At 38.2% G+C, this 25,938-nt stretch overlaps 2 protein-coding genes across 3 annotated transcripts in view; one reads left to right on the top strand and one right to left on the bottom strand.

Annotated features, from left to right (window-relative positions):
* LOC6564838 (rhophilin-2) overlaps positions 1-25,938 on the bottom strand; it is a 32,155-nt gene that overhangs the window by 4,563 nt on the left and 1,654 nt on the right. For both annotated transcript variants that reach the window (XM_001991133.2, XM_032737950.1), the window contains exons 2-3: positions 24,646-24,882; positions 578-694 (exon numbers count right to left, since the gene is read on the bottom strand). In XM_001991133.2, the coding sequence (XP_001991169.2) occupies positions 578-694; positions 24,646-24,822 (294 nt within the window). In that variant the 5' untranslated portion in view covers positions 24,823-24,882. The remainder of the gene's footprint in view (positions 1-577; positions 695-24,645; positions 24,883-25,938) is intronic.
* On the top strand, positions 7,556-10,996 carry LOC6564839 (putative odorant-binding protein A10). Its single transcript, XM_001991134.2, has 3 exons — positions 7,556-7,600; positions 10,244-10,529; positions 10,585-10,996. The coding sequence occupies exons 1-3, from the start codon at positions 7,556-7,558 to the stop codon at positions 10,815-10,817; spliced, it is 564 nt and encodes a 187-aa protein (XP_001991170.2). The 3' UTR covers positions 10,818-10,996.

Below are 25,938 nucleotides of genomic sequence, written 5' to 3'. Positions count from 1 at the left end.
AGGGATCGTCCGAGAAATGAGTTCTTGTAAGAAGAACTTTTGCTTTACCTTTTTATCTTAAGCAAACTGTTGTGATATGTTTGCATTAAAAATCATCGGACAACTATATCATCTAGCTCTGATAGGAACAATCTATCTAAAGATAAGCTTTGCTATGAAAACCTTTGTATTTATTTATGCGTTGTATTATGATCCCAACATCTGAGTACTAAATCACACATCACTCATAGGAACAATCGGTAAGTTGTTGAAATATATAGTCAAAGTTAGGTGTAGCCAATTCGTTAAACGCTATTTCTTGTTTAGTCATGGTTCTGGCTTTAGATGAAGACGTATTCCTCAATTCAACGTCCCAATTCAAATACAATTCGCAGGTTGACTTCCGCCTGCAATCATTTGGCTGCCTGAGATAGTCATTCTTTCTGGTTAAACTCAACTCTACAGGGATATTTACGTAAGTCTCAAGTCAAAATACTATAGATTAAAAACAAATTCAAAGATGAGTTGCTAGAGATATTAGGAGTTACCCTCGGCAGTGAATAGCTAGAAATACGAGAAGGGACTTGGATGCACCCACCTTGTATAGATTCTCGGCACCGGCGCGCAATCTCAGTTCCTTATTGATTTCTTGATTCAATTTACAGCGACGACTCTGCAATTTTCCTCGACAGGTGGCCGCTCGTGGATCGGAGCCCTGTAATAATAAATAATGGAATACATTGAGTTGGTCAGTTGGAACTATTATTATTAGTTAATTGTAAGCTATAATTGCAGCTATGTGCTTCGATTTGAGCCGCACATTCTTCAAATAGTGCTCCTGTTAAGACTTATGACATAATGCGGATACTGATTAGCATCGGTTTATCGTTACCCGAGTATATCGCTGACAGTAATGAACTTATTTAATATGTAATAACAATCACATACGCTTGCGTACATACAAATATGTATCATTGTTTTATAACTTTGGAGAAGAAGGGGCAAAATGAAGGTTTTTTCCAAAGTATAATTTGCTTGTGGGACGTGCCGAGCAAACGCAACAAAAGTTGATTGACTTATTTACGGTAGCTAAGCTCAAAAGCCAGCTAAGCTAACAAAAAGGCAAACAACAATGGGCAACAGCGAATGAGACACAGCCTGGCATACAAATTGTGGAAAGGCAAAGTGCAAAACGTAGGAACAGAAAACTGAAAGATAGAGAAATAGAACATTGCAGCTGAGCCACAAATGCATCGTTCTGGATACTTCACAACTGCAACTGCAACTTCCAACTTGCAACTTGCAACTTGCAACTTCAGCTTAATACTGATGGTACACAAGATACTTAGTATACAGAGAGAAATACTTCAGGCATTTCGAAGAAATAGCTTAAATTTAAAGTAGGAAGTTTTCGCGCAACAATTTGTAGTGTTTTTATAGCCTTGTAGAGGCGGCAGCTTAAAGTATGTAACAAATTAACATTTAGACAACTGACAACTCTATGTCAACCTCATGTCAATTTTATGATTTAAATTGTAACTGAACCCTTTAACCTCGAACACAGAACACCAGTTTGAATGCTAACCAAAGTCACCAGTTATGCATCTTATAATGCTATTAACATTCGGAAAGGCAACCCGATGTTGACCGCTGTTGAGATCGGGAGACTAAGCCGTAGAGCTTTCAGTGGTGCAAATTAAATGTCGTCATTCTGACTCCAGTGGCATGACTAAGGTAATCGTTCTTACTTATTTTATGTCCACATCGTTAATTAAGCTTTAGGTAGTATTATTTAGCTCAGTGTACTCAAGTACTTGCAATGCCACAACAACAACAAATGCTCGTGCTCTTATCTACAAATTGTAGTCGATATTATAGTTATGGTTATAGGTATTGTATATATGTATATGTATATGTATATGTATATGTATATGTATATGTATATGTATATGTATATGTATATGTATGTGAGTGTGTATAAGAGGCCAATGTGCCGGGGCCAACATTGGAGAAGTAGGAACACTGGTAGACTTGCCTAGGCCATAATTACGATACATACGTTCACGTTAACACTCACACTCACACTCACATTCACACAATAACATTCACATTCACAGTCACATTCACAATCGCATTCACGTATTTATACGCCAACGCAGCGTGACACGATCGTAATGCTTGTACTCGTAAGCGGAAGTAGGAAGTCATCGTCACGACGCTGCACATTCTGGCTATGGGACCTTCTTTACAAAAAAAAAAAAAAAAAGGGCGACGAAGTTTAATAGAGTGGGATGTGGGAGAGGGGAGGAGGAAGGGGGGTTTGTGAATAAGTATCACCTTAATATGCATTGTCTGTGCGCTTTTCGTGCCTGATGCTTTATTCCTACTCAAGCAAAATGCACTCGCGTTAAGAACATCGAGGTTTCCAGCTCGTTGCTCAAGTTAAGGGCAAGCAAGTGACATACATACATACATACATACATATATACATACATACATACATACATCCATACATACATACATATATACATATATACATACTCATGTATACATACTTTACATTTATTATACCCCAGTAAAGTGCATTATAATTTTGTCGTAAAGTTTTGTGCATTGAAGGAGACCTCGCCGAACTCATAATAAAAGTGATGATATAAATTTCGATGGACTAAAATTAAGTTGTCAGCAGATGAATTCCGGTCTAAAAGGGTATGTAATCTTCGGAGTGCCAAAGATAACGACTATAAAGTATTTAATAAAAAAATATCTTGATACTTTCATCAAAATTAATCACTGTTGATGAGCACGATGATAGCTTGATGAAAATCTCGAAATATATATAGATATATATATATATACAATGACAAGACAATATGGAACTTAATTCAAATTGAGATGAAAGTTTTGAATTGTGTAAAAGTGATTGATGAGACTATAAAAACGCAAAAAAATAAGAAATACAACTGAAAGCAGTTTAAAGACAAAGAAAGAAAACAAACGCCTGCCAAATAATTCTTCAGAATTATTCATTTAGAATGGCAAAGATAAAGAATAAATTGGTTTAAATACTTAAAAAATGCTAGCGAAAGTTTGGGTGGAATGCATATTATTAAAATAGATGCGTCAGAATATTTAATGATATTAATGATATTATAGCAAGAATTAAGTTGATTTGTGTGCTTGTAAATTACCAATAATATCCCATGAAGATGAGGACTAGAAATATTATAGCTGCAAGCTGCAAGCTGCCAAGTGCTCTCAAGTTTACCTTGTTGGCTATGAACCAGCTATGAAGCCACAGTTAAGGATGCATTTATCAAGGTTAAGGGTTCAACATCAGATGTGGCTGGACACATGGCTGATAAGCTGACTATGCTCTAGGGACTATTGACAGCAAGTCTTGAAGCTGAACTGTGGCTTTGCGCATACGCCACGCCCCGTTGATTATGGACTCTTTATAATTTACCGGCTGGCGAGCAAGCCGAAGTAAATGCATTTTGAAAATGTGCTTTGTTTTTTCTTTTTCTTCTTTTTTTTTCTTTTTTTTTTGAGCTGGCGTGTTCTGCATAATTAAAAGCGGCAGCGACAGGTCGCTAGGGACTGGGGCCAAGCCTTGGACGCTGTTGTTTATGACCGTCCTCCGTCTCCGGCATAAAATATTGAGTCGACCACGCGGATTTGGCAGCAAAACAACGAATGGCGCCCAGCGACTGGCCAATAGCCAATGGCCAATGGCCAATGAACTCAACGTGTCGTTTGGAACGGATCGCCATGGGCGTCAGTGGATCGACGTTGAGTCGCCTGGCATTAGACATGCATCAGCATAGCCTGCACGTGCTTGAAAAGTCAATGCACCTAACCAAGCGAAGTGCAGGCACTGCCAACTGCCTACTGCCAACTACCAACTGCCAACTGCCTGCCTACTGACTGTTGCCTCTTGCCTGTTGCTTGTTGCGTGTTGGCTGTTGGCTGCTCCCTAAGCAGGGGGCCCAGTCAAGTGTGCAAAATTATTGCATTCACATAATGTGCTTTCTTATGTACTACAACAATATATGCATGTACATAAATAGTTGCCTAGATTATCCGATTATCTGCACGAGTCGATTTTTGTGGTTTTTTCTATTTTTGGTGGCGGTTTCGGTTTCGCTTTCAATGAAACTGCCGTGAAACAACGTTGATAACAATCCAACGCAACCAAATGCCGTGCGTCGCATTTGTATTCCGGATTTATTCAAAACTCGAAGCTCATGCAAATGACACGGCAACCCAAAAAAAAATGAAATGAATAAAACAAACATGAAATACTTAAATCGAGCATCAGCTACGTACATAATACATAAACACAATTCAGTGGCCCATGTTGCCAAATTATGCATGAAAGCGCCCGAGTTGGCAATGGGAATTTCAGATTCAGTTTCAGTTTCAATTTCTGAAAAATTGTGAAACGAAAGTGTTTTCAGCGGCAGTAGCCGTAAGGCTTGTCATTTGGAAGATCAAACAATAATTCAAGCGTTCAAAATCAAATTGCACGTGAAGAAAGAACGTTTATCTTGGGCATGCCGAAGATTCCATACTGTCTTAGTCCGCCTAATCTGATATATATATTATTATATGTTATTAATCTAACTCATTTCAACTGAATAGAAGGGGTAACAAGTTTGTCTACCCGTCTGCCTATCTCGATCTCACAATTAAAACAATATATATATGCTTCATGGGATCGGATAGGTCTCCTTCAATGCGTTACACATGTCACGACCAAATTGTAATAACGCCTACAAAGGTAAAAAAAAAAAGCAAATCTATTGATCAATAACAACAATTGTTCATATAAAAGAATTCGCTTATGCGACTTAAGCTTTGGCTTTTTAGATTTGAAATTTGTTAAGATTCAAAAACATCTTAACGATGTTTTATGCAATTTGACTTCATCTTCAGCTTCTAATATTTATTGTTAACTAGTTCCAAAGAATTCATGGTAGCCGCCAGCAGTTGAAGTTGTGGAAAAGATCAAAGACTCACGACCTCGTTATTATTCTTACTTCATGTTGTTTCATAATGGCTAAATGGCTACGGTATATGGCCACTCTGATAGGGTTATAAGTTTGTTTGTTTCGTGTTTCGCCTAATATATGTACATATGTAAGCCAAAGTTGACCCATATTCGATTCGAAGGGGTCAATTTGTAATTATCGTTAGCTGACATTTTGGTCCACTCGAGGATCATTTCAAAATCATATTCATATTAGTATTCAAGCCACCAATCAGACTTGCTGCTGTTGTTGTTATTGTCGTTGTTGTAGTTGTTGTTGTTGTCTGTGTGCTATGTAACACTTTCTAGAGCCGCCAGCCCAGCCGCACATTCCAACACCCCGAAAACCAGTTGTTATTGTTATTGTTGTTATTGTTATTGTTGCTGCCGGTTGTTGCTCGCTTTGTTTGTTGTCTGCTGTGTTTGTATTTTGCCTAGCCGTACTTTCACCTGTTTTCGGTTGTTGTTTTTTCGCGTTTCGGTTTAGTGTTATTTGGTTTTATTTTGTTTTACAAATCGGGTTAGAGTCATTAATTAAAAGCCAACACACACACACAGACGTAGGGCGGCAAAGGGCGAGAAACATTTCAGGCAGCATCTATATATATATATATATATATATATATATGTGTATTTTGTTTTTGGGGTATTCTGCTTGTCACAGTTGGGCGCCGTTGAGACCAGAAAGCCTCAAAGCATTTGTGTCCATCATTTTCATTGTTGTTCCTGACAACAACGACCCACTGGCTTTATTATGTGACCCGAATAAGGTGACGACTCCGTCATCAGAAGCTTTAAGTACAAATGACCATAGATCGTCTTAATATCCATATTGATGATGCCACAAATAATAGTCATGTTGATAACTCCCATAAATATTTTGCATGCTCAAAGAATATTTCCCACAAAAAAAGTACATTTGAGTTGATGTCATTTGAATCGTGAATGTCAGCTCTTCAGTGAAAAAGAGTCGTAGAACAGTGTAAATGACACTGTGTGCAACAAATTGTTATTACATGTATTCGTTGTTGGACAGATAATGTGTGAAGCTGAACAATTGCAGATTAACTGGCAGATGAAACTAAACACGAATGCGCCCACGGCATTGGAGGCAAACTGCACCTGCAACTGCAAAATGCCACAGACGACAACAACAATAACAACAACAGCAACAACAAAAACACCGACAACATCAACAGCAGGCAGAACAACACCAGAAATAAAATAGCAACAAAAATGAGCAACAACAACAACAACAACAACCTGTTGCCATAGTGGCTAAGTGACCCACATGTTGGTAGTCGCAAAACTTGTTCACATTCAATAAAACAAATCGGTTAAGAGAGAAAGACAAAAATATGGGCAATAAAAATCAAACAGCCACAAAAATGCTCATAAATATGCGTGCTAGCGGCGGCTGCTGCTGCTGCTGCTGCTGTTGCTGCTGTTGCACATATGCAAAAGTGTCAGCAGCAATGAGCCAAGAGTGCCGAATGCTAACAGATATATGTGCATTTAATCGCTCAACTGGGCCTTGCTGCGAGGAATGCTGAACACTTGACAGAAGCGACAGCAACAGCAACAAAAAAATAGCTATAAACATCGCCAGCCAACAGCAGCAGCAGCAGCAGCAACAGCAACAACAATTCCATCGAACAAGTGTCGAGTGGAGTGGAAGCTACCGCTTCGTTCTGACTCTTAACTGGTTTTTGAGGTCGTTAGGCGGCAGCAACAGCAACAGTAACAGCAACAGCAGCTGGAGCAGCATCACCCGTTAGCTGCAGAGTGCGAGCTGGCCAATAGCTGATAACTGTAAGCGGCCAACATTCGAGTTTCGGGAAAATTGGAACACACACATTTTGGCTCTTATTGATTTCTGTTTGGTTTTGTGGCATAGTGAAAATATATTTCTTTTTCGCCAAATGCCCACCGTTAGGCTGGCTGGCTGGCTGGCTGGCTGGCTTGTTAGACTGGCCCCAATGATGCGGCAGTGATAAATGTGCTGGGATCGTGGCTAAAAAAAAAGCACCGTTTTTACTGCTGCCGCTTCTGTCCCAAAACCCATTGACTCACTTCGGGATTTCAATGTAGCGTTAAGGAGATGACGCGCTCACATCATTATTTGCGGCAGGAAAAAGCCACAAAAGAACGCTTTAATTAAATTAGTTATAATTTAATTATTTTAGGCATTCACGTATAGAATACTCGGAAAAACATCGTCATCAAATGACTCTTTTGGTACTGGCCCAATTGCAGCGAAAAATAATAAAATATATTTGAAAATCAAAACAAGTTTAAAGTAGCTTGATTTGTAGCTGCCGCATCATTAAACAATTAGCTGCTAACAACCTGACGTGCCACGTAACATATTGAATGCAAATTGCTGCCGCAGCTTAAATGGTCAGCAATAATGGCTAAATTGCCGAATTAAATCTAAACCACCCACAACACACGCCTATGCCTATGCATACAGAAACAGTTACAGAAACCACACTTATTTTCAGTTTTCTAAGCATGTCAGCTCTGATTGACTGCAAATTGCCAATGATTGTTTTTGTTATTGTTGTTGTCGTCGTCGTTGCTGCTGCTGTTCTAATCACATGACCAACAAAACCAAATTGGCTAGAAAATGTATTGGAAAATTGGCATTGCCATACAATGCCATAAGTACCCGTAAATACCTTGGCATGTTTGTGCCGCTTTTCTGATTTTTCCCACTTGCGAGTACAAATTGCTCGTGTATTTCATCAAATCACGTATGAAATTAAACACTCTCTGCTCCAATCCTCAATACCAGACTGTTGTGGGCGCTTAAAAGCCACAGCAACAATAGCAAATAGCAAATAATAGCTTAGAACATGCACAGAACAATTGTTGGGTAACTAGACGATACCCTTTGAACAAAAGAAAAGTATATCTGTGTATAAGATCAAGCTAATACTTGACACACAGTAAATATTTGATTTACCCAAAAATATCAAATAACTCATTTGATATATACAAATAGATATATTACATTTTGTTTAGTTTGTCTGTTGTAAAATATGCGCATCGTGTGTGATTTATGGTTCTCAATTACTTTTCGTGCCAGTCGCTTCTAATTTATTATATACAGTCTTAAGTTATGGATTTGGCTAAGTGTGTTTATTGGCTAGAACTATGTATGTAGTCTCAGCCATTTGAGTAGCATGCGTTGTAGCCTCAAAGCATACCGATTTGAGAATTCTTAAGTCTTTGCACTTTGTATGTAAGCCAAGCACTTTATTTGCATGCAAACACATATTAAGCGTGTATATAGATGTGTGTGTGTGTTTATATATATATATAATTGTGTACTGAGTATTTTCAATGGCGGCAAATGTCAAACTCGAAGCTGCCATAAGTAAGAATTCAGTGTGAATAGCACTCCAAGTCGAAGTCGAAGTCAAACTCAAGTAATTGTTGGTTCATCACGTAGGTGGGCGCATTTGCAATATTCACGTTCCGCATATTTAGGCGACTTCGTCTTCGTCTCAGTCACATGTTGTCTTCATGTTACCACTGCTTATGACAGTTCATAGTTATAGCCACTGGCTAACTATTCAATTATAAGCAACTTGAGCAGCATGATCAAAAGCAAATCTTCACAGCTTGCGAACGCACGTGTTGCCTCTTGTGTGTGTGTGTGTGTGTGGGTGTACGCAATAATACCATCACTTAGTATTATAGCACTTAACTTAAGAAATAGTAAATACTTGGGCTCAAGCAACTGCTTACCATTTGCTCCAATTTTAGCAGATACGACGAAGGTGATTTGCAAGTCATTTTTCTTGTATTTCTATTGTGCAACTAACTTCGCATCAAACATTAAATTTGCCCGACAAAAAGGCACAATAAATAGATTGAGATAGAGCATTAAGTCGTTACTATGGAAATCGAAAACAATTTCATTCAATTCAGCTATTTTTATTGTAATTTGTTGGCGAACACGAAGCAATTTATTGAATGGCTAATGGTCATCGATTGAATAGACACATAAAATAATTCATATGCATGACACTAAAAAAAAAAAAACAATTAATAAAAAATATGCGATGAAATGCAAAAAATAAAAAAAAAAACAAGCACAAGTCGAATGCATATTGAATTTGTGGTCTGACCTTGAGGTCTTGTACTACTATTACCATACAATTTCTTGGTTAACACAAGTGGGTCAAGAAAAAAAATGGCGAATTTATATAGGCACTCAGACTAAAGATTACCGCGCACACTAGTAAACAGTAAATAGCAAAATAAAATAACAAATATATACATATATATATATATATACATATAGATATATATAATATATATATATAGTATTTTCTTTTAAGAGAAAGAAACACGCACGACACGCCAAAACACGTCCGCAATCCTCGAGATACAGAATCGTTCTTAGCTGGTCTTAAGCATTGGAAATGGTGCAGAGCCATGGCTGAGCTCTGCAAGCTCTGTCTAAGATAAACACACGCTTAGTCGAAGAAAGGGAGAGAGAGAAAGAGAGAGAGAGAGAGAGAGAGCTGAGAGATGAGAGAGAAGGGGAGAGCAAAAGCGAAAGAGAGCTGCAAGAAATGAGCAAAATCTGCTGCGGCTGTGGTCCGACCTGGTCAGGTGGCTTTTTTTTTGTTGCGGCTGCTGCTGCTGCTGGCCCCAAACTTGGCGCAGACTGCGACACACACGCTGACACTCAAATGTGTGTATTTATGCTAATGAAGTAACAAAATGAAATCCACCAAAAAACAAAAAGACAAAAGGCGTCAGCACTTAAAAAGAAAGAAAAGACCACAAAAAAGATGTCAAATCTGTAAAATCTGTTGGCTGTGTTAGCTGCAGGAGTTGTTGACTTGCAACTCCTGTGCTACCCCCAAGTTGTGTGGCCAATGACAATGGCATGATACACAAGAATAACACTTGAGGAATGTGCTGTGTGTGGAATGTGTACAGTTAAAGTGCTTTACACGCTGTCTTCCAGTGGCTAAGAGCAATGGCTTCCTCTTGGCCCCCATTGCATGACGCTGCTGCTGTTTGCAGCTTGCAGTTGGCAGTTGCAGCTTCAAATCACTGGCAATCATAATTCAATTCAATTGAGTGCAGTTCATTTGGCACAATAATATGGACGCCTCATGGGCCACTTAAATTGTCCAGAGACACGCACATCATGCGCAGCTGGACCAGAACCCAATGCCTTGCATATTCAACCTATAAAAGCTGTAGCTTCAAATGCACTTCTCAGTAAACAATTGCCATCTGTGTGTTTTGGCCATGTTCCGCTTTAAATTGATTTTACTCCTGGCCGTCCTTTGTGGCTGTGAGGCACATCCACCAACTACCGAAATGCCGGCGCGACTGATCAACGCTTCTGACGAAGGAGCTGCCTATGACAGCAAATTCGACAATGTCGATCTGGATGAGATACTTGGCCAGGCTCGTCTGCTCAATAATTATATCAAATGTCTGGAGAATCAAGGACCCTGCACCCCCGATGCCAAGATGCTGAAGGGTAAGTGGATCAGTGTAAAGTCATTCACTTTTGAACATTCAGTTACACATTGTAGATATCCTACCCGATGCAATGATGACGGACTGCGTCAAATGTACGGAGAAGCAAAAATATGGAGCTGAAAAAGTGACGCGTCATTTGATTGATAACCGTCCAAATGATTGGGAACGCTTGGAGAAAATCTACGATCCGGAGGGATCCTATCGCATCAAGTACGAGGCAACGAAGACTGCCAACGACGAAAGCCAAACTGTTGTATTCCAACCCTTGGCTCAAGGTGATTCTTAACGGCTAAATCATCGACAATGAAATCGATCCAAATATTAATATAATTAATCTACTTAGCTTCGTATTCACGTATTCACTAATATGCTACCAGTACTCGCATTCACGTTTGGATATAGCTTTTGTCTTTTTTTTTTTTTTTGAACACTTTACCACGAATAAAGCACCAGTTACTGCATAAATGATTTGAGTTTTGACTTCTGGTAAGCCGTTCGCTTGAAATATTTAAGTGAGCATTGTCTTTGATGGCAAGACTAATGAATTTTCCAACACTTACAGTGCATAAGCAGGGACACAATAGAATTGCGCACGAAGGCATTTCACACAATTTAGCAAATGTTTAATTTTGTTTTTAATGACAAACGCTATAATTACAGTGCAAATATTTAAAATCGTGTTCTTAAAGACAACATTTGCTAAGCAATTGGTGGCAATACCTTAGCATCTTCATGTTGGAGCTGGTTATATAATTGTCAAAATAATTGCACCCTGTACACACCAAAAATTTGACAAACATCGTATTAAGAAGCTCAGCAATGAAAGCAGTTGTTAAATTTATAGAATCACTTTTATTGGATATAACGATATGCATTCATCACTTTTGAATACATATTAAAAGAAAAAGATATCGAAATATTTTCTAGAATTGATTTTATTTGGTATTCATTGCTAAAAGTCATCTCAAAATAAATATGTAGATAGATAAGAATTAAATATAAAATCTGTTATTTAATCAAATTGTGATTAACGCATTAACAGAATAGGACAAAACCTGTTTATTTTCAGGCAATAAATATTGAATAAGCAATTACGCAACTGTAATCAGTAACATTGATCAAATGAGTCTTATGTGGAATGTCTGAATGTCTACATAAATATGTGTGTGTCTACATAGTGAGCACACACTGTTATCGCCGGCCCATCTTCAGTATTTTCAGTATTGTGGCACAGAAGTTGACGCACCGAACAACACCGACAACATCGTCATCAACATGATCATTATTATCATAAATTCCGTTAACACAGCACACAGCACACAGCGCACAGCACACAGCACACATCCACACCCACATCGGACGGCAGCGAGGCTAAGCCCCCAGGGCTTCACTAACAAAACATGCGACATCTGGCTAAAAGGTGTGGCTCAGTGGCTATGTGGCAAACACACACATAAATATATATATATATAAATATATATAAATTCGATGCGTTCCACAACTATATACATAAAAAAAAATTCGCATTCGGAGTCGGAGTTGGAGTCTGTTGTGCTTTGCAGCCTCCGGTTATTCAATTGTGTGGCAAACAAATAACTGCATTTGTGGTAACTCAATTGTTTAATGGTCAAGAGCCGTCACAGAGTTGAATGAACCCCGTCGCTTTTGGGTTGCCTCACTTCTTTGATACGCTTCGGATTTGGTATTGGTTTTGGTTTTGGTTTTGGTATTGGTATTGGTATTGGGTACTGGCTTGGGGGTCGCCCCATTCGGGACGTGCCCCGCCGCAATGGCAGCCAAACTTCCGGTTTCATTTCATTTGGTCGTAAACGCAGCTATATGACAGCAGTTATTCAAACGATATAAAAACACACTGGCAAAACTTTTGAAGTTGTTGTATTTGGCTTTCAACTCAAATACATTTGTGTCGCTGCCATCGCTGCCATCGCATCAGTTTGCGGTGGGCTGCACTCGGCTTTGACTGTCAATCAAATTTCATGATGCTTTTCCGTTTGCCTTTGACTGCAATACCATTTCCCATGCTGTCATTGCTGCTGCTGCTGCCTTCTGCTGTTGCTGTCGCTGTTGCTGCTGGGGCAAGTTGAGTTTGCTATTGCTGCTGTTGCCTGTTGTCTGTTGTCTGATGTCTGCAATGCAAAGCTTCTAAAGTAGCGCAGTCTTTCCGGCCATTGCACACTGGTGCAAAATCATGTCAGCATTGGTTAAAAAAAAAAACTTAAACTACGAGTTCGATTTGATTGATTTTATCTGAGTCGTATACATATACGAGTATATTCTTTTAGCGATCGTATTGCAATTCTCACTATAAACTCAAAATCAAGTTTATCTACAAGTGTTCTTTAGTGGTGCATAAAACATGCTTTTCATTCACTTCAAACAACCATTTAGTTCTAGCAGTTAACTATCAGTCAATCTCGGTGGGGTCCATTAACGATTGACATTATTATTAAGTACCTTAGCACCACAGCAAAGGTAGCACTAACAAGAAAAGACGGGTATCTTAGGCACGCCGAAGATTACATGCCCTTCCAGACCAAAGTCAAATTGCCAACGTCGAACTTTTGGCATAAATTAGAAAAATCAATTGGTTCTTCCCATGAAAGCTAAATGATATAGTCGTCTGATGTAGATAATATTTCGCACAAATCTGAGGATTCTAAAAACAAGCATTACTGCTGAGTTTGGTTTGGATAATTTGGTAAGCAAATTTGTTATTCATTTGAGAACTCATATTTGAACCGACTAGTAGTCTATACATATATGATATATCTGATCTTGTAGTCTCATTTTAATGATTTATTCAAATAATACGCAGATTGGGTAAGTTTACTGCGAATATCTTTTGAAACAAAACGATTTTCATAAAAAAAAACATCTTTTAAACGATCGTTCCTATAGTAGGGTTCCCATCTGCGACATATGTAAAAAAAAGATCAACGAATACATACCAAAATGCATTAAGATAGCTTTAAAACTGAGGGACTAGTTTGCATAGAAATAGATAGACGGACGTGGCTAGTGATGCTGATCAAGAATATATAAATGCTGTATGTGGTCGGAGATGTCTTCTGCAATGTGTTACAAACTTCACTATATAATTATAGAACCCGAGATTTGCTTGCAAATAACAATGTGTGTATATATATATATTGAAACACCAATAGGGGTCCGATTTGTTCACTTAGAAGCGAAACTTGCACTAGCTTTTTTTAACACTCTACCTGCATACATTTAGTTTATGAGAAGAGGCGGCTGTTGGATGAATGACCTCGACCCGACGCCGCGCCAACTTCAATGGCTTCACAAAGCGAGAAATTATAAACAAACAAACACACACACACACACAAATGTCTTAAAGTGCGTTGACTTGGCTAATAAATATGACACACGATTATGGGGCGGGCACTGAATAACATAGACCACCGCCAGATACCCTGCCAAGTGTGGCCCGTATCCGTGTCCATGCTATAATTTGTCTTACGGCACCATTAACCAATTTTGTTGTTGTGCCTGCGACTCGAATGCTTGTGCAATTTTCATGGCACAACTTGAATTTGAATAATAATAATTATGTGCTCGTTACGCGCTTGGCAAGAAGACAAATGTCAAAACCATCGACCTCTACTTAACACCAGAGTACCCAGCAACTACATGCACATCTCTCCCCTTCCCCCGTCCCATGACCAGCCTACCACAACTACCACTTCCACTTGCTGATCTGACCGTTTAGCAACTGTTACGAATGTCGTTGACAAAAAAAAAGAAAATGTCATTGTCAACGGGTCTCAGCGTTTAATAAATGAATTATATAATTGTGAGCTGTTTTGTTGTTTTTGCTTTTTTTTTTCTTTCTTTTAGAGACATCGCATGCAACACCTCGTAACCCGAGTACACCCCACCCCCGCCCAGACCCCACGCCCACCGACTATCTGACTATCTGCGCCATTTGCCAGTTGGTGCTTGCCACGGTCGAGCGAACGCCTCGAAGTGCACGACTGACGACACTTTAGTGTTAGTTTGTCTCATTTGCATTCGGTTTCAAGTTCACTTCATGGGCAACTACTTCTTAGCTGCTTCAGTTGCTGCCAATTGCCGGCGGCGGCTGAGTTGACTTGAGTTGAATTGAATTGAATTGATTGGCTGTCATCGACTGATTGGATTTCCTGTGAAGTGTGCGCGACAGACCGCTTATTAGCCATGTCTAAATTATTGACTTCCTTTTTGGCCGCATATATGTATATCATTTGTCAGTGGAAAAGGAAAAGGAAAGCAAATGCCAGCTAAAAAAGAGTGCAGCTCGATAATTGCCATGTTAGAGTACTCGATCGCAAGTACTTGCCGTACCGGTTTCTGGTCAAACAGCTCGAATGTTAGCCTAGAATCTTAATGCGGCTTTAAGACCAAACATATACACACACACACACACACACACACACACACAAGTGCTAACATCTTAATGCTATGCGACAGAACTAGGCTCGTTGCTGACACACTTGAGTTGGGCAAATGTGGCCAAAACTATGCTACATTTAATTAACCAGCTGGCCCCACCAAGTGGGTCAAGGCCCGCAAAGGCATAGCTTACTGATAATTGGGTACTAATCAGTATTAGTGCAGTGATCAATTAAAAAAAAAATATATATATATATATATATACCAAACTAGATTTTATCATAGCATAAAGAAGTAGTTAAATTTCAGAAATATGTATCTTTACTTTTGCTAAGCACGAAAACACCTTTCAAAGGGCTGCCTTATAATAAATTGTCCTTATTTTCGACCACATATTGCATCTAAGCATCTCTATATATATATATCTATATATACACATGGGATTTTGCATAAAAATCTTGTGTTTGTTTAAAAAAAAGCTGCACAACTTTTAATAGCAGATGATGGATAGTTAAAATATACTAAATGAATCAAAAGTATCTCTTAATTGGACATATGTATATATTTGGTTAGGTTTCTAAAGTATCATCTGTGAGCTGTGACCTACAATTAGCCAGAGATTTAAGTAATTGTTTGCTGAGATTTGTCTGTGGCGTTGTTTTAGCCTTGGCTCTCTTAAATTTGGCCTAGCAGAAAAGCTACAACTACAACAACTGCAACAACTACAACCAACAATAATGTCAATAGCCCGGTTAATTGTTAATTGTCTGGGCATGCTCAACATGAAATTTATGTGCACTTGGAGACAATTACAATTACAATTACATTACGATTACGATTATGAGTACGATGATGATTACAAAGCAAAAACACAATTGTACAAAATTGTTTTAAACGGCTCAACACAGCCAAAACGAAACGAAAACTAAATATGTATTAACATATATATATTTACATACATACATATATTTATATATTATATATATATATATATGTATTTACGTGTATAATGTGTATTCTTCACGTCGAATTTAGCATGCTCTCAATCAAGACAATTTAGGGGTTAAGCACTTGCTTCAATCGCATGCTTCTGACAGTTGTAACTTAACTGGGCTAATGCCCACCGCACGCCTTCGTGTGGGGCAACTTGTAGTTGGCCCATTAAAAATATGAAACAAACAACAATTGCCTTTAAGCCACAGATGTGAAATGCCTGTGTCTAAAAATGTTGCTGTTTATAAATATAAATATATAAACAAGTGTATATAATTTACATATATATATATATGCTTGGTGACTGCGTAATTTTTGGTTTGGCTGTGACCAGCTGGGATTTTAATGAGGTATTTCGATTTTCAGCTCTGCCATGAATCCCTCAACTTTGACTTATGGCCAACCGGCGGCAGTCGCACTGCCACAGACAAGGGGCAACAGCAGCAGCAGCAGCAGCAACTATAAAAAATACAATTTCCCAGACGATTTGAGCTAATGAAACGTTACAAACAATGGAAAATGCCGCTGCTAGCTTTTTTTTTTATTGTCATCGTGAGTTGTTGTTGGTATTGTTGGCTTACAGATATTTAACCGTGGTAAACATTTGGCCGCACATTTCCATATCAAATAGCTGGCAGGGCATTGCTACCCATCTGGCAATGCTATGCCATGCGCCTTGACATTTCTTGGACGGAAGATCATTTAACAGAGCCATCCATCACATGATCTTCGCGGCTCGAAAGCATAAAACAAGCACAAACAAGCAACAACAACAACAATGTTATTATATATATATTAATAACTTACTACCATGGACTATGTGATTAGTTGATCCGATCAGCTGGAGTAATCATCACATTTTCGTACGTTAGCCAAGCACCCACATATTGGGTGCAAAACAAACAAGTCAAAATGCTCGACTGCTAGATACCCTGCGCCCAGCTGTTAAATATATTATTCGAACTGTAATCACAGGCTTGCAACAAATACGTGCCTAGAAATAGTAGTGAGATCAATATCGGAATACGTTTATCCGATCTCGATAAAATCATTTTTCTTGATCAATAATACGTCACGGAATATTATTTATTAATTGGAAGGCAATAACTTAATTATTTATTACTATCGGACATCGATTTATATCGATATTCGCAAAACGGGAAGAATTCTCTATAAAATTAATTTATATATGAAAAATCTGTAGCTCTCCTTCTGCTCTGCCAACCATTAGTTCACACAGACAGACGGACATGATCAGATCGTGTTGTCTTTTGATGCTGATCATGAATACATATACATATTAAATGGAGTAAATGCTGCCTTCTGTTTATTATATACTTTTGCACAACTCCGATATACCCATTTTACCAATTCTTAACAGACTCAAGGTGCACAACACAAAAAAAGTGGGACATTTTATATTATTTCGTTGGCCTTATCATAATGTCCATGTAGCAACTATGTACTTACGTAAGAGGGTTAAGCAATCGATGCGTAACAATAACCCAAATTGCCTACCACAAGCAACAGCAACAACAACAACAACAGAACTGAACCATGTAACGGAAACACGATAAGGAAATGAAAACGTCAACAAATTAAAGTCGAACAAGTAGTCAATCGCTCATGACTTGATTGCAGGCAGGCTACCTGCCTGCTGCAGATACTTTAGATACCTGTACGCACATACACATGTAGGTATTGGCCGCAAAGACTTAACCGGGATCTGTACAAATATGGCAATGCCTTTGGGGCTAGTCATAAATGCAACCATTTTGTGTCCATTTTATTAGTTGCATTGTTCAAGAACAACAACAACAACAGGAGCGACAACGGCGGCAGTCAACAAAGGTCTCTTAGCAAACACCACCGATAAGCAACGCAGTGAGGCAGTGAGGCAAGCATACAAAGCGCATTAAATACCGCTCAACAAAAGCGACACACAAAACAAAAACAAAACATGTCAAATGGGCACTGTCCAAAATCGAAAGAACCAAACTGAAAACCAGCTTATTGCTTAAGACCAAAAATTCGTCGAAGCCCATTTAGAGTTCCAATTTGAAAGATGCCTCCCAGACGTCTTATCAAATGCCAGCACATCAGATTTGAAATGGGTACGGGATTCCATTTAGGGTTTTCCCAAATGAGAATCCGCTTGAATGTAGTTACTTATGGTAAGAAGGTTTCAGTGCATGTGCATATCTAATTAGTAGATCTGACAACGGCATAATGCATTTTAAGGACCACTCCAGTCACAGTAGAAAAAAGTATCGAAATGCCATGAAAACAAAAGTGCTCAATGTGAGGGAGCTCAACTGGGTATTCCATATTAATGTGCAAGAATAGACTAGAATGGAATATAAGATTCAACAAAAAAAATACATAAAATACTCACTGGTCTATCAACAGGACACTGTAGACAAAACATTGTGTAAATATAGCACATAATTTGATCAACTTTGAACACAGGAAACCCTTAACTCGATAAAGATATTTGCATTCGTACAAGTAGAGTTAATGAAGGAGCTATAATCAAATATGGGGCACAATAGAGCTAATAGCTGGCAATGTATGTAGCCACCCAACAATAATAAATGGTTAAAATGACTACTTCTAATATATGTAGTTCTTTAAAGATGAATTACAACCCGTTCGAATATCATCTCAGTCTCAGTTTAGTCAGTTTCAGTCAGTTTAAATTCCTTAATATTAATATTAACACTCTACTTAACTACTACAATATAAATCTTTACGTAAGCCTAAGCTCACCGACAATTTCGATCAGTTTTTGGACACCATCGAATTTATGCGCAGACAAGTATGTGTTGCAGGTACCCTGTTGCAGGTACTGCATGCGATTATTGCCTTTGGCTGCAGGTTACAGGCATAAGAGATATAGACAACATGCATATATACGCACACACGACACGCACATAACACATACATAGATTACACGCATTATTATTGGTTTCACTTGCGCTTTTCTGGTTGCAGTGAATGCTGTGGTTGCAGTTGTTGCAGTTTACACGGATAAGACTTTCAGACCGGGTCGAGCAAGAAACAACAAAAACAACTTTAGTAAGAAAAAAAAAACATATGATGATGTTGTTGTTGCGCGCATTTTAATTTGGCATACGACAACTTCACCTGTTCGGCCAGTTTTGGCCAACAAGCGTATAGCTATAGATGTGTGTGTCCACATAACACAAGATCATTCAAAAGCAAACTGGGCACAGCACACAGTCTCAACTGCTTTCTACCGTCCGCGAGCCACACGCATCTTGGGTGCAGAAAAACCAGAGTGAAATTCCATATGGCGACTGCCTCACTCCAAAGTGACCAGCACCGGACCATACTCAATGGGAAGTTTGTTTTTGGGGAATGCAACTGGCGGCGATGCGGAATCGGAATCGGAATCTTAAGCATAAATCTGGTTCACGATCGCCGACCATATACAGGTTGGGCCAAATTGGTTTCCTCACTGCAACAAACAAACTAGGCTAACCTGTCCAGCTTCCCCATCTCTCTCCCTCGCTCAAGCTGTCGCTCTCTCTTTCTTTTTGTAGCTACCTTTTTCGGGTGGTGCGTGTTGCGCAACGCATCTAAAGTCAAAAAATGCCGAAAGTCTGGACGCAACAATTTCCCCCGAAACTTGTCAAATTTGCATAACACCAAATCGGTTATTGTACAATAGAAAATGGAAAATGTTGTTCAAGACCAAAGCCCAGAAAATGTGATGTCTTTTGGAGAAACATGAAAGTTATTTGCATTCATTTTTATCTATTTATCTGTTTCATTTTTTTGTTATTTCTTTTTTGAAGATTTTTTTATTTTTCATTGCCAGTGACCAACACACCAAAAAAAAAAAAGTTACGTGTGACTTTTAGCTAGAAAAAAAGTGTTTTTCTATTTTATTTATAGTTTTCGGCAATCACTTGAAATTACAAATTTCTCACGATCTCTGTGCCACGCATCGAAGCACAATGAGTGCTCAAATAACTCTTCTAAGTTTATCCAAAAGTGTTTGCACGAATTTGTTGGTATCACAAAACGACTGAAGTTCAGTCAAATCTGTAAGGAATCAAAGTTTTCCCAAGCTATACAAAATATGTGCAAATTTGTTTCTGGGTTACAAAATTTGGATTCAATTTGAGCTCGTGATATGCGAGTAATTCAGCCCTAGCTCCATTGTGATGGGGCAATGTATGTCACCTTTTTGTGGTGCAAGAGAGTGTGACCATGAAATTTGTATTTGGCCCAATTGGCAATGTAGAGCATTAGATTTGGTGCTAAGCCACAATTTGGTGTTTGTGACCCAAATGGTGTTTACACGATGCATAATATCACAATATATGCACGTATCACGATAAAACATTGTCCATTTATGCATTCGTAGACATCAGAGGTTTTAGATAGATTTCAAGTCAACTGAAACTTAACAAACGTCATCAAACTGAGTTAAGTTTGCTTCAATTGTTTGAGTTAACAAGCAGAACGTTTTTAACAACTCTGAGCACCAATTTACTTCATTCAAATTACAACAGAACATTCAAAAAGTAGAAAAGTAAATAACGTATACGAATTGTTGCATATCTGTCATCAGTTTGGAAAATTGTCGCTGCTGGCTGCATTGAGAGTGCGCCTTGCAACACTGCACTTGAATAGACTGTTAAGTGTTTATTAATATGTTGCCAGTTTTCGCTTTCTTTCTTTTATATATGCATACCATGCATTTTCGCCAATTGTAATTAATTTCATTATTTAATCGATCACCGCACTTACGCACATATATATGTATATATATATATACATGTATAAAGTGGCAGCCACGACAACAGGTGGAGACAACACCTGCAACAGCGATAAGCTGGCAGCCAATTGCGGCTGCTGCAACTTAGAGAAATATACCTGAAAGCGTCCACTGCATAACTTTCACCTGGCAAACTGTGTAAAGCATTCAAAATGAACAGGCTCAGGCTCTGGCTAAGACTGAGACTGAGACTGAGGCGCAGGTTTCCCTACAGTCGCAGGCTAGGATGGCTTTTCCAATGAACAGCAAACAAGAGGTCAACACGACCAGCGGGCGGGGCGGGGCTGTGTGTCAGCCAAAGGTTCGTTTGGAATTTACACAGGCCATTAGCGGCGATTTGAAATCTCATCGCGAAATCCAAGAAACTGGTGACAATCAAAAAACAAAAAAAATTAAATACCAAACAAAAAGTAACGCAGAGTCATTGGAGCTGGGAAAGTGAAAAATCTCACACATTTTGCAGCGTTTGCAATGCAATGCAAATTGTGTTAAATATTGTATGCCACATGATGGTGCATGAAACGCCCATTAACCAAAATAAACCATGCACACATCAAGAACAAACAGTTCATTGCTGCGTGGACAAACAATCAACTAATAATAATAATAATAATTCTAATGAACAAACATGCAAAATAGCAAGAATAGATACAGTTGTTGCCAAAGGGAACGTATCTAAATAAACATGGATTTGAGAAAAATCGTATCTCTAAAAATCCATTGTTTAATATCAATATTTTGAGAGAAATCTGAACCTGAACTGCTTATCGATAAGATTGTTATCTTTTTATTTACCAGACTATAAACTTAAGCGTGCCTAGTTAAGTAAAGATTGCATAACTACAGGGTATAACAAGCTAATAAATAAACATAGAGCCAGCCAGCAAACAATCTACTCGTAAGTAGCCAAAGCTAAGACAGGTCGGATAAGCAGCCACGCAATATTATATATAAATATATAATCAGCATATGTACACAACAAGTTTATATATATTCAAATTGGGGGAATAATAAGTTTGTAGACGTGTGTGTGCGTGTGTATGTTTCTGGGTGTGGTCCAGCATGGCCGAGGACAGCTGAGAACGTGGATTTGACCAGTCCATTGATCGACTGTCTTTGAATGCATTCACGAATGAAAGTCGCAACTTTGAACACCAAGTCACCGAGAGTCAAAATCATCATTAGTGACAGTGACAGTCATGCACATACATACATATAAATACATACATATATATATACACATATACATATACAAAAACTGGATGCTGGACTCGAAAATTGGCTCAGAGCTCGACTCAGGGATATCGGGCAATGTTTGCTTTGGGCGTTGGCTGCACAAAAATCAAAATCACTGAAATCAAGTTTTTATGGGTGGGTGAAAATACTAGAGTCGACCTGATTGAGTCTGACTTTGTGAGATTGAGTGAGTGTGTGTCTTGTTTGTGTGTCGATTGCTTTGTATCTGACAAAAAGAAAACAGAGAAGAGGGCCTACTAAAGGTGTCAGCCGGCGGCTAATGGCATTCGCAATGACAGCAAACAGTTGACTTTTGTATGAAGTATCTAACATAAGCCTCAGTCACAAATAAAAGCAATAAAGTCTTTAACATGGTCGGTTTTTTTTAGGCGTCAAATCATAACTTTGAGTTAAGATAGCTTGAAATAACTGAATAGTTGGTATATATCTCATTTATTTATCATTTTGATTGAATTCATATTCGACTTGAAATCTACTGTTGAGATTAGCTCAAAGCCTCAAACTCAATTGAATAATTTAACTTCGATAGTATTTGTAAAATCATATCCTTTAGTCGACAGCTTCGATTTATGATGCTTTCAAGTAACTAACTAAACAGCTATTAAAGATCTGAGTACATATAAATGTTCCCTCAAGTCATAGGCAGTCATGTTCTAAGAGCATAATGTTTTCATATTCAACTTTAGGTTATGTTCTTTGTAAGAGCTGCAAGTTTTAAGCTGCAACCGTTTTATGGAGGCACTTCAAATGAAATAATGAAAATCAAACTGCAGAACCGAAACAATTTTCCCAACAAATTATGACAGGCAAAAAGCAAAACACAAAAAAGACGAACATCGTCGGCGAAACGTAGCAAAGAAAGCAATCAAAAGGGCCAATCATTCTTGGCCAGGCCAAGGCAACAAGGCCACTAACATTGGCACCGTGGCTCTGCAACAAGGGGCAGGTCGTGAGTGCGCCGAGAGCCAAGCACGGAATCACACAAAACAACTACAAAAAAAAAGTAACTAAAAACCACCAACAGCAACAAATTGTTTTACACATTCTTCTTCCTCTTTCATTCATTTGTTTTTATTTTTTGCGAGAAAGAGGGGGATGTGAGGTAGGGAATGTAATTGTACGTACATATATATAATGGTAGCGACGGGTAAACAACTCGACCGCCAACGGAACTCGACCCCAAATCTGGAAAAGGTTACAGCACACAAGCGAAACGAAACCAAACAGTTGGAAATAAACACTTGTAGAACCTTTGTGAACAGTAGACAAGTAGGCAAGTAGACAATCAACATATTGGAGTCCAGTAACCCGCATCTGTCGGAAGGGGGATGTAGAGATACATATGCATGTATATAGATATGTATATAGCCCATGGGTTCGTCTCTAAATTTAGAAGTCAACGTTGCGTGCCAAAAACTCAAAAACAGTTCCACTTGACGCCCATTATAAGTGGCTATGTGGAAATTGATATTCGGAATTAAGAAAATCATAATTTGTATAAGGCAAAGTAGTTGTTCATTATTGAGGTTTGATGTTCCCAACAAATTAAATACTCTGACAATGCTCAATAGTTGCTAAGTGCTGCTTGCCACTTAGACTATGGAAGCTAAAGGGGCACGATGTTGATCAATTCTTTATAATAATGCCTAATGTTGTTGGGAATAAATGCTCCAGGCATCATCAAATACGATTTAAATTTGCGGAAGTCGATTTTTTTTAAAGGAAATAATCATTTATGCTTAAAATACTATGTTTTTATATTCCATTTTTTCTTTGTGTGAAACAATCAATAACGATTATTTGTAAGTTCTTTCAAACACATAAAACGTGAAAAACAGCCGTCTTAATTGTAATATACCCCTTATACAATTTTGAAAGCAGTATTAAAAACATTGTTTTAAAAATGAATACAAAATAAAATTTATTGTTTTTTTTTTTGTCATCCGGAATTTCTTAGCCAATGGTATATATTATTATATAGTAGTATGATTTGCATATTTTTGAATTTTGATTTTAAAAATAACGAAATGATGAATAAAAAATATAAACTAATGATTAAAAAAATAAAACAAGAAAGTCCGAATCAGATGTAAAGATCTGGGGACTTAGGCTAGGAAATCTTGGCAAATCAAAATTGTTTTTAGACGGATATGGCTGCATAGACTCGGCTGTTCAAGAATAGATGTGTACTTTATGGGGTCTTAGATGTCTCAAACAAACTAGATGCTACAAACTACACGTCAAAATTCTAATTACCTCAGCAAGAGTATAAGAACAGTTTCACCATTTTCCGGAAGTTCAAATTTCCGACCGAAGACGGCACAAATTTAAATAAAAACATGGGTTTTTTCCCTTTTCTGGGAAAGTGCATGGTCAGTGATCGTGGTCAGTGATCAGCTAGAAGGCTGGTTAAACTTATGATGTGAGAGGTGTCTTCAGTTGTGTTCTATCACAGTTATTTATGGGGTGTCTTGTCAAGACTAATTTCCAGCTGAGGGTTCACGCCTGCCTGCCAGCATTCAACTGTGACCGGGGGCATAGGGCTGTCCAATTTCAAGTGGATATTGTAGTGGAGTAACTCTCTAGTGCGAGGTAGCCAAACTTTCTAGAGCAGAAGAAATAATTTCAATTTGACACTCACCCGAACAAAGCAAAATGGCAACGCCTGCGGCTCATCGTCATCGTCATCGTTCTCCATGTTCTGTTTGTGCAGCTTTGTTATAGTTTCGTCTTCGGTGGCGCCACCAGCTGCGACGACTACGCTGGCACTGTTGCTGTTACTGTTGCTGGTGCTGGTGCTATTGGCAGCTGCATCCATTTTGAGAACAGCAGCACAAGTTAATTATTTGTTGTTATTGTAATTAGTACGCGGCGGCCGCTGTTTGAATTGTAATTAACATTAAGCATTAAACATCAAACATTAAACCATAAACATTGAGTGCAATCAGTGTTAAACCAATAAGTACGAGTATGAATATGAATACGAATGCGTTTGACTACAAGTCAAGTCGACTAATTCCAATAATTCAAATAATAGCAAACAATAGCAACGCTCTTGCGCTCTCACTCGCACTCGCACTCGCATACACTTGTTAGCAGCAAAAATTTCACTTTTTCCTCGGGGAAGTTTGGTTCGGTTTTCAGTTTCAGCCAGTTGCAGTTTTCATTGAATTGCTATTAAGCGTCATTAAGTTGCAACGGGAGGGGCATGCAGCACACTGTATCTGTATGTGTATGTCTACGTGTAATCTCATATATATCTATAAGATTTGTACTCTATACTCCAGTACATATTAGTGCCATAAGTGCACAGCTTCATTTAATTGCTAGCAATAAAGCTACATAAAAAAAATAATAATAATAATAATGCAACAAAATATAAGTGGCTCTAGTTGTTGTTGTTGCTGTTGTTGCTGTAGTTTTTCTTGTTGTTGCCGTTGTAGTTGTTGATTAAACTAAACAAAGTATCGTGTCGTGTTTTTCATCCGTTTCTGTTTCTTGAAATGGGAAAGTTTATCTATCAACTAGTCACTTCTCATATTCGTTCCGCTTTTCTGATTTATGTGATGTACATATGTACATACATACATAGATACATACATTCATTTGTGCTAGGTGCTAGGCAGTACTAGATGAATAGATTATAATATTATTATTTATAGCATTATATTAGCCTAATCAGATCTATTCACATGAATAAGGTCGTTCATATCTGAGCAGCCTTATCACAGATAACAGAGACAATGTTTGTTATACATTGAGCTACTCTTGAATCATCATTCTCACAAACTGCAAAACAATTATAGGGTCGAGTATCAGTACAACAAGTCTTCAAGATGATCCAGCATGTTTTATTTATTTATATAGATAGTACAGTTTAGTATAGTATAGAATATATATTGTTGACTAGTTTTAATCATTTTTGTGTAGCTTG

This window comes from Drosophila grimshawi, unplaced genomic scaffold (genome assembly GCF_018153295.1).
Source record: "Drosophila grimshawi isolate 15287-2541.00 unplaced genomic scaffold, ASM1815329v1 contig_848, whole genome shotgun sequence".
Classification (NCBI taxonomy): Eukaryota; Metazoa; Arthropoda; class Insecta; order Diptera; family Drosophilidae; genus Drosophila; species Drosophila grimshawi.
Note: the sequence above shows the minus strand (reverse complement) of the source record. Positions and strands in the feature narration are given on the sequence as shown.

Coding starts and splice junctions, on each gene's coding strand:
- LOC6564839 (XM_001991134.2), top strand. CDS start 7,556: ATGATTGTTTTTGTTATTGTTGTTGTCGTCGTCGTTGCTGCTGCT. Junction 7,601..10,243: donor TCGTCGTCGTTGCTGCTGCT/GTTCTAATCACA, acceptor TAAAAGCTGTAG/CTTCAAATGCACTTCTCAGT. Junction 10,530..10,584: donor CGATGCCAAGATGCTGAAGG/GTAAGTGGATCA, acceptor TACACATTGTAG/ATATCCTACCCGATGCAATG.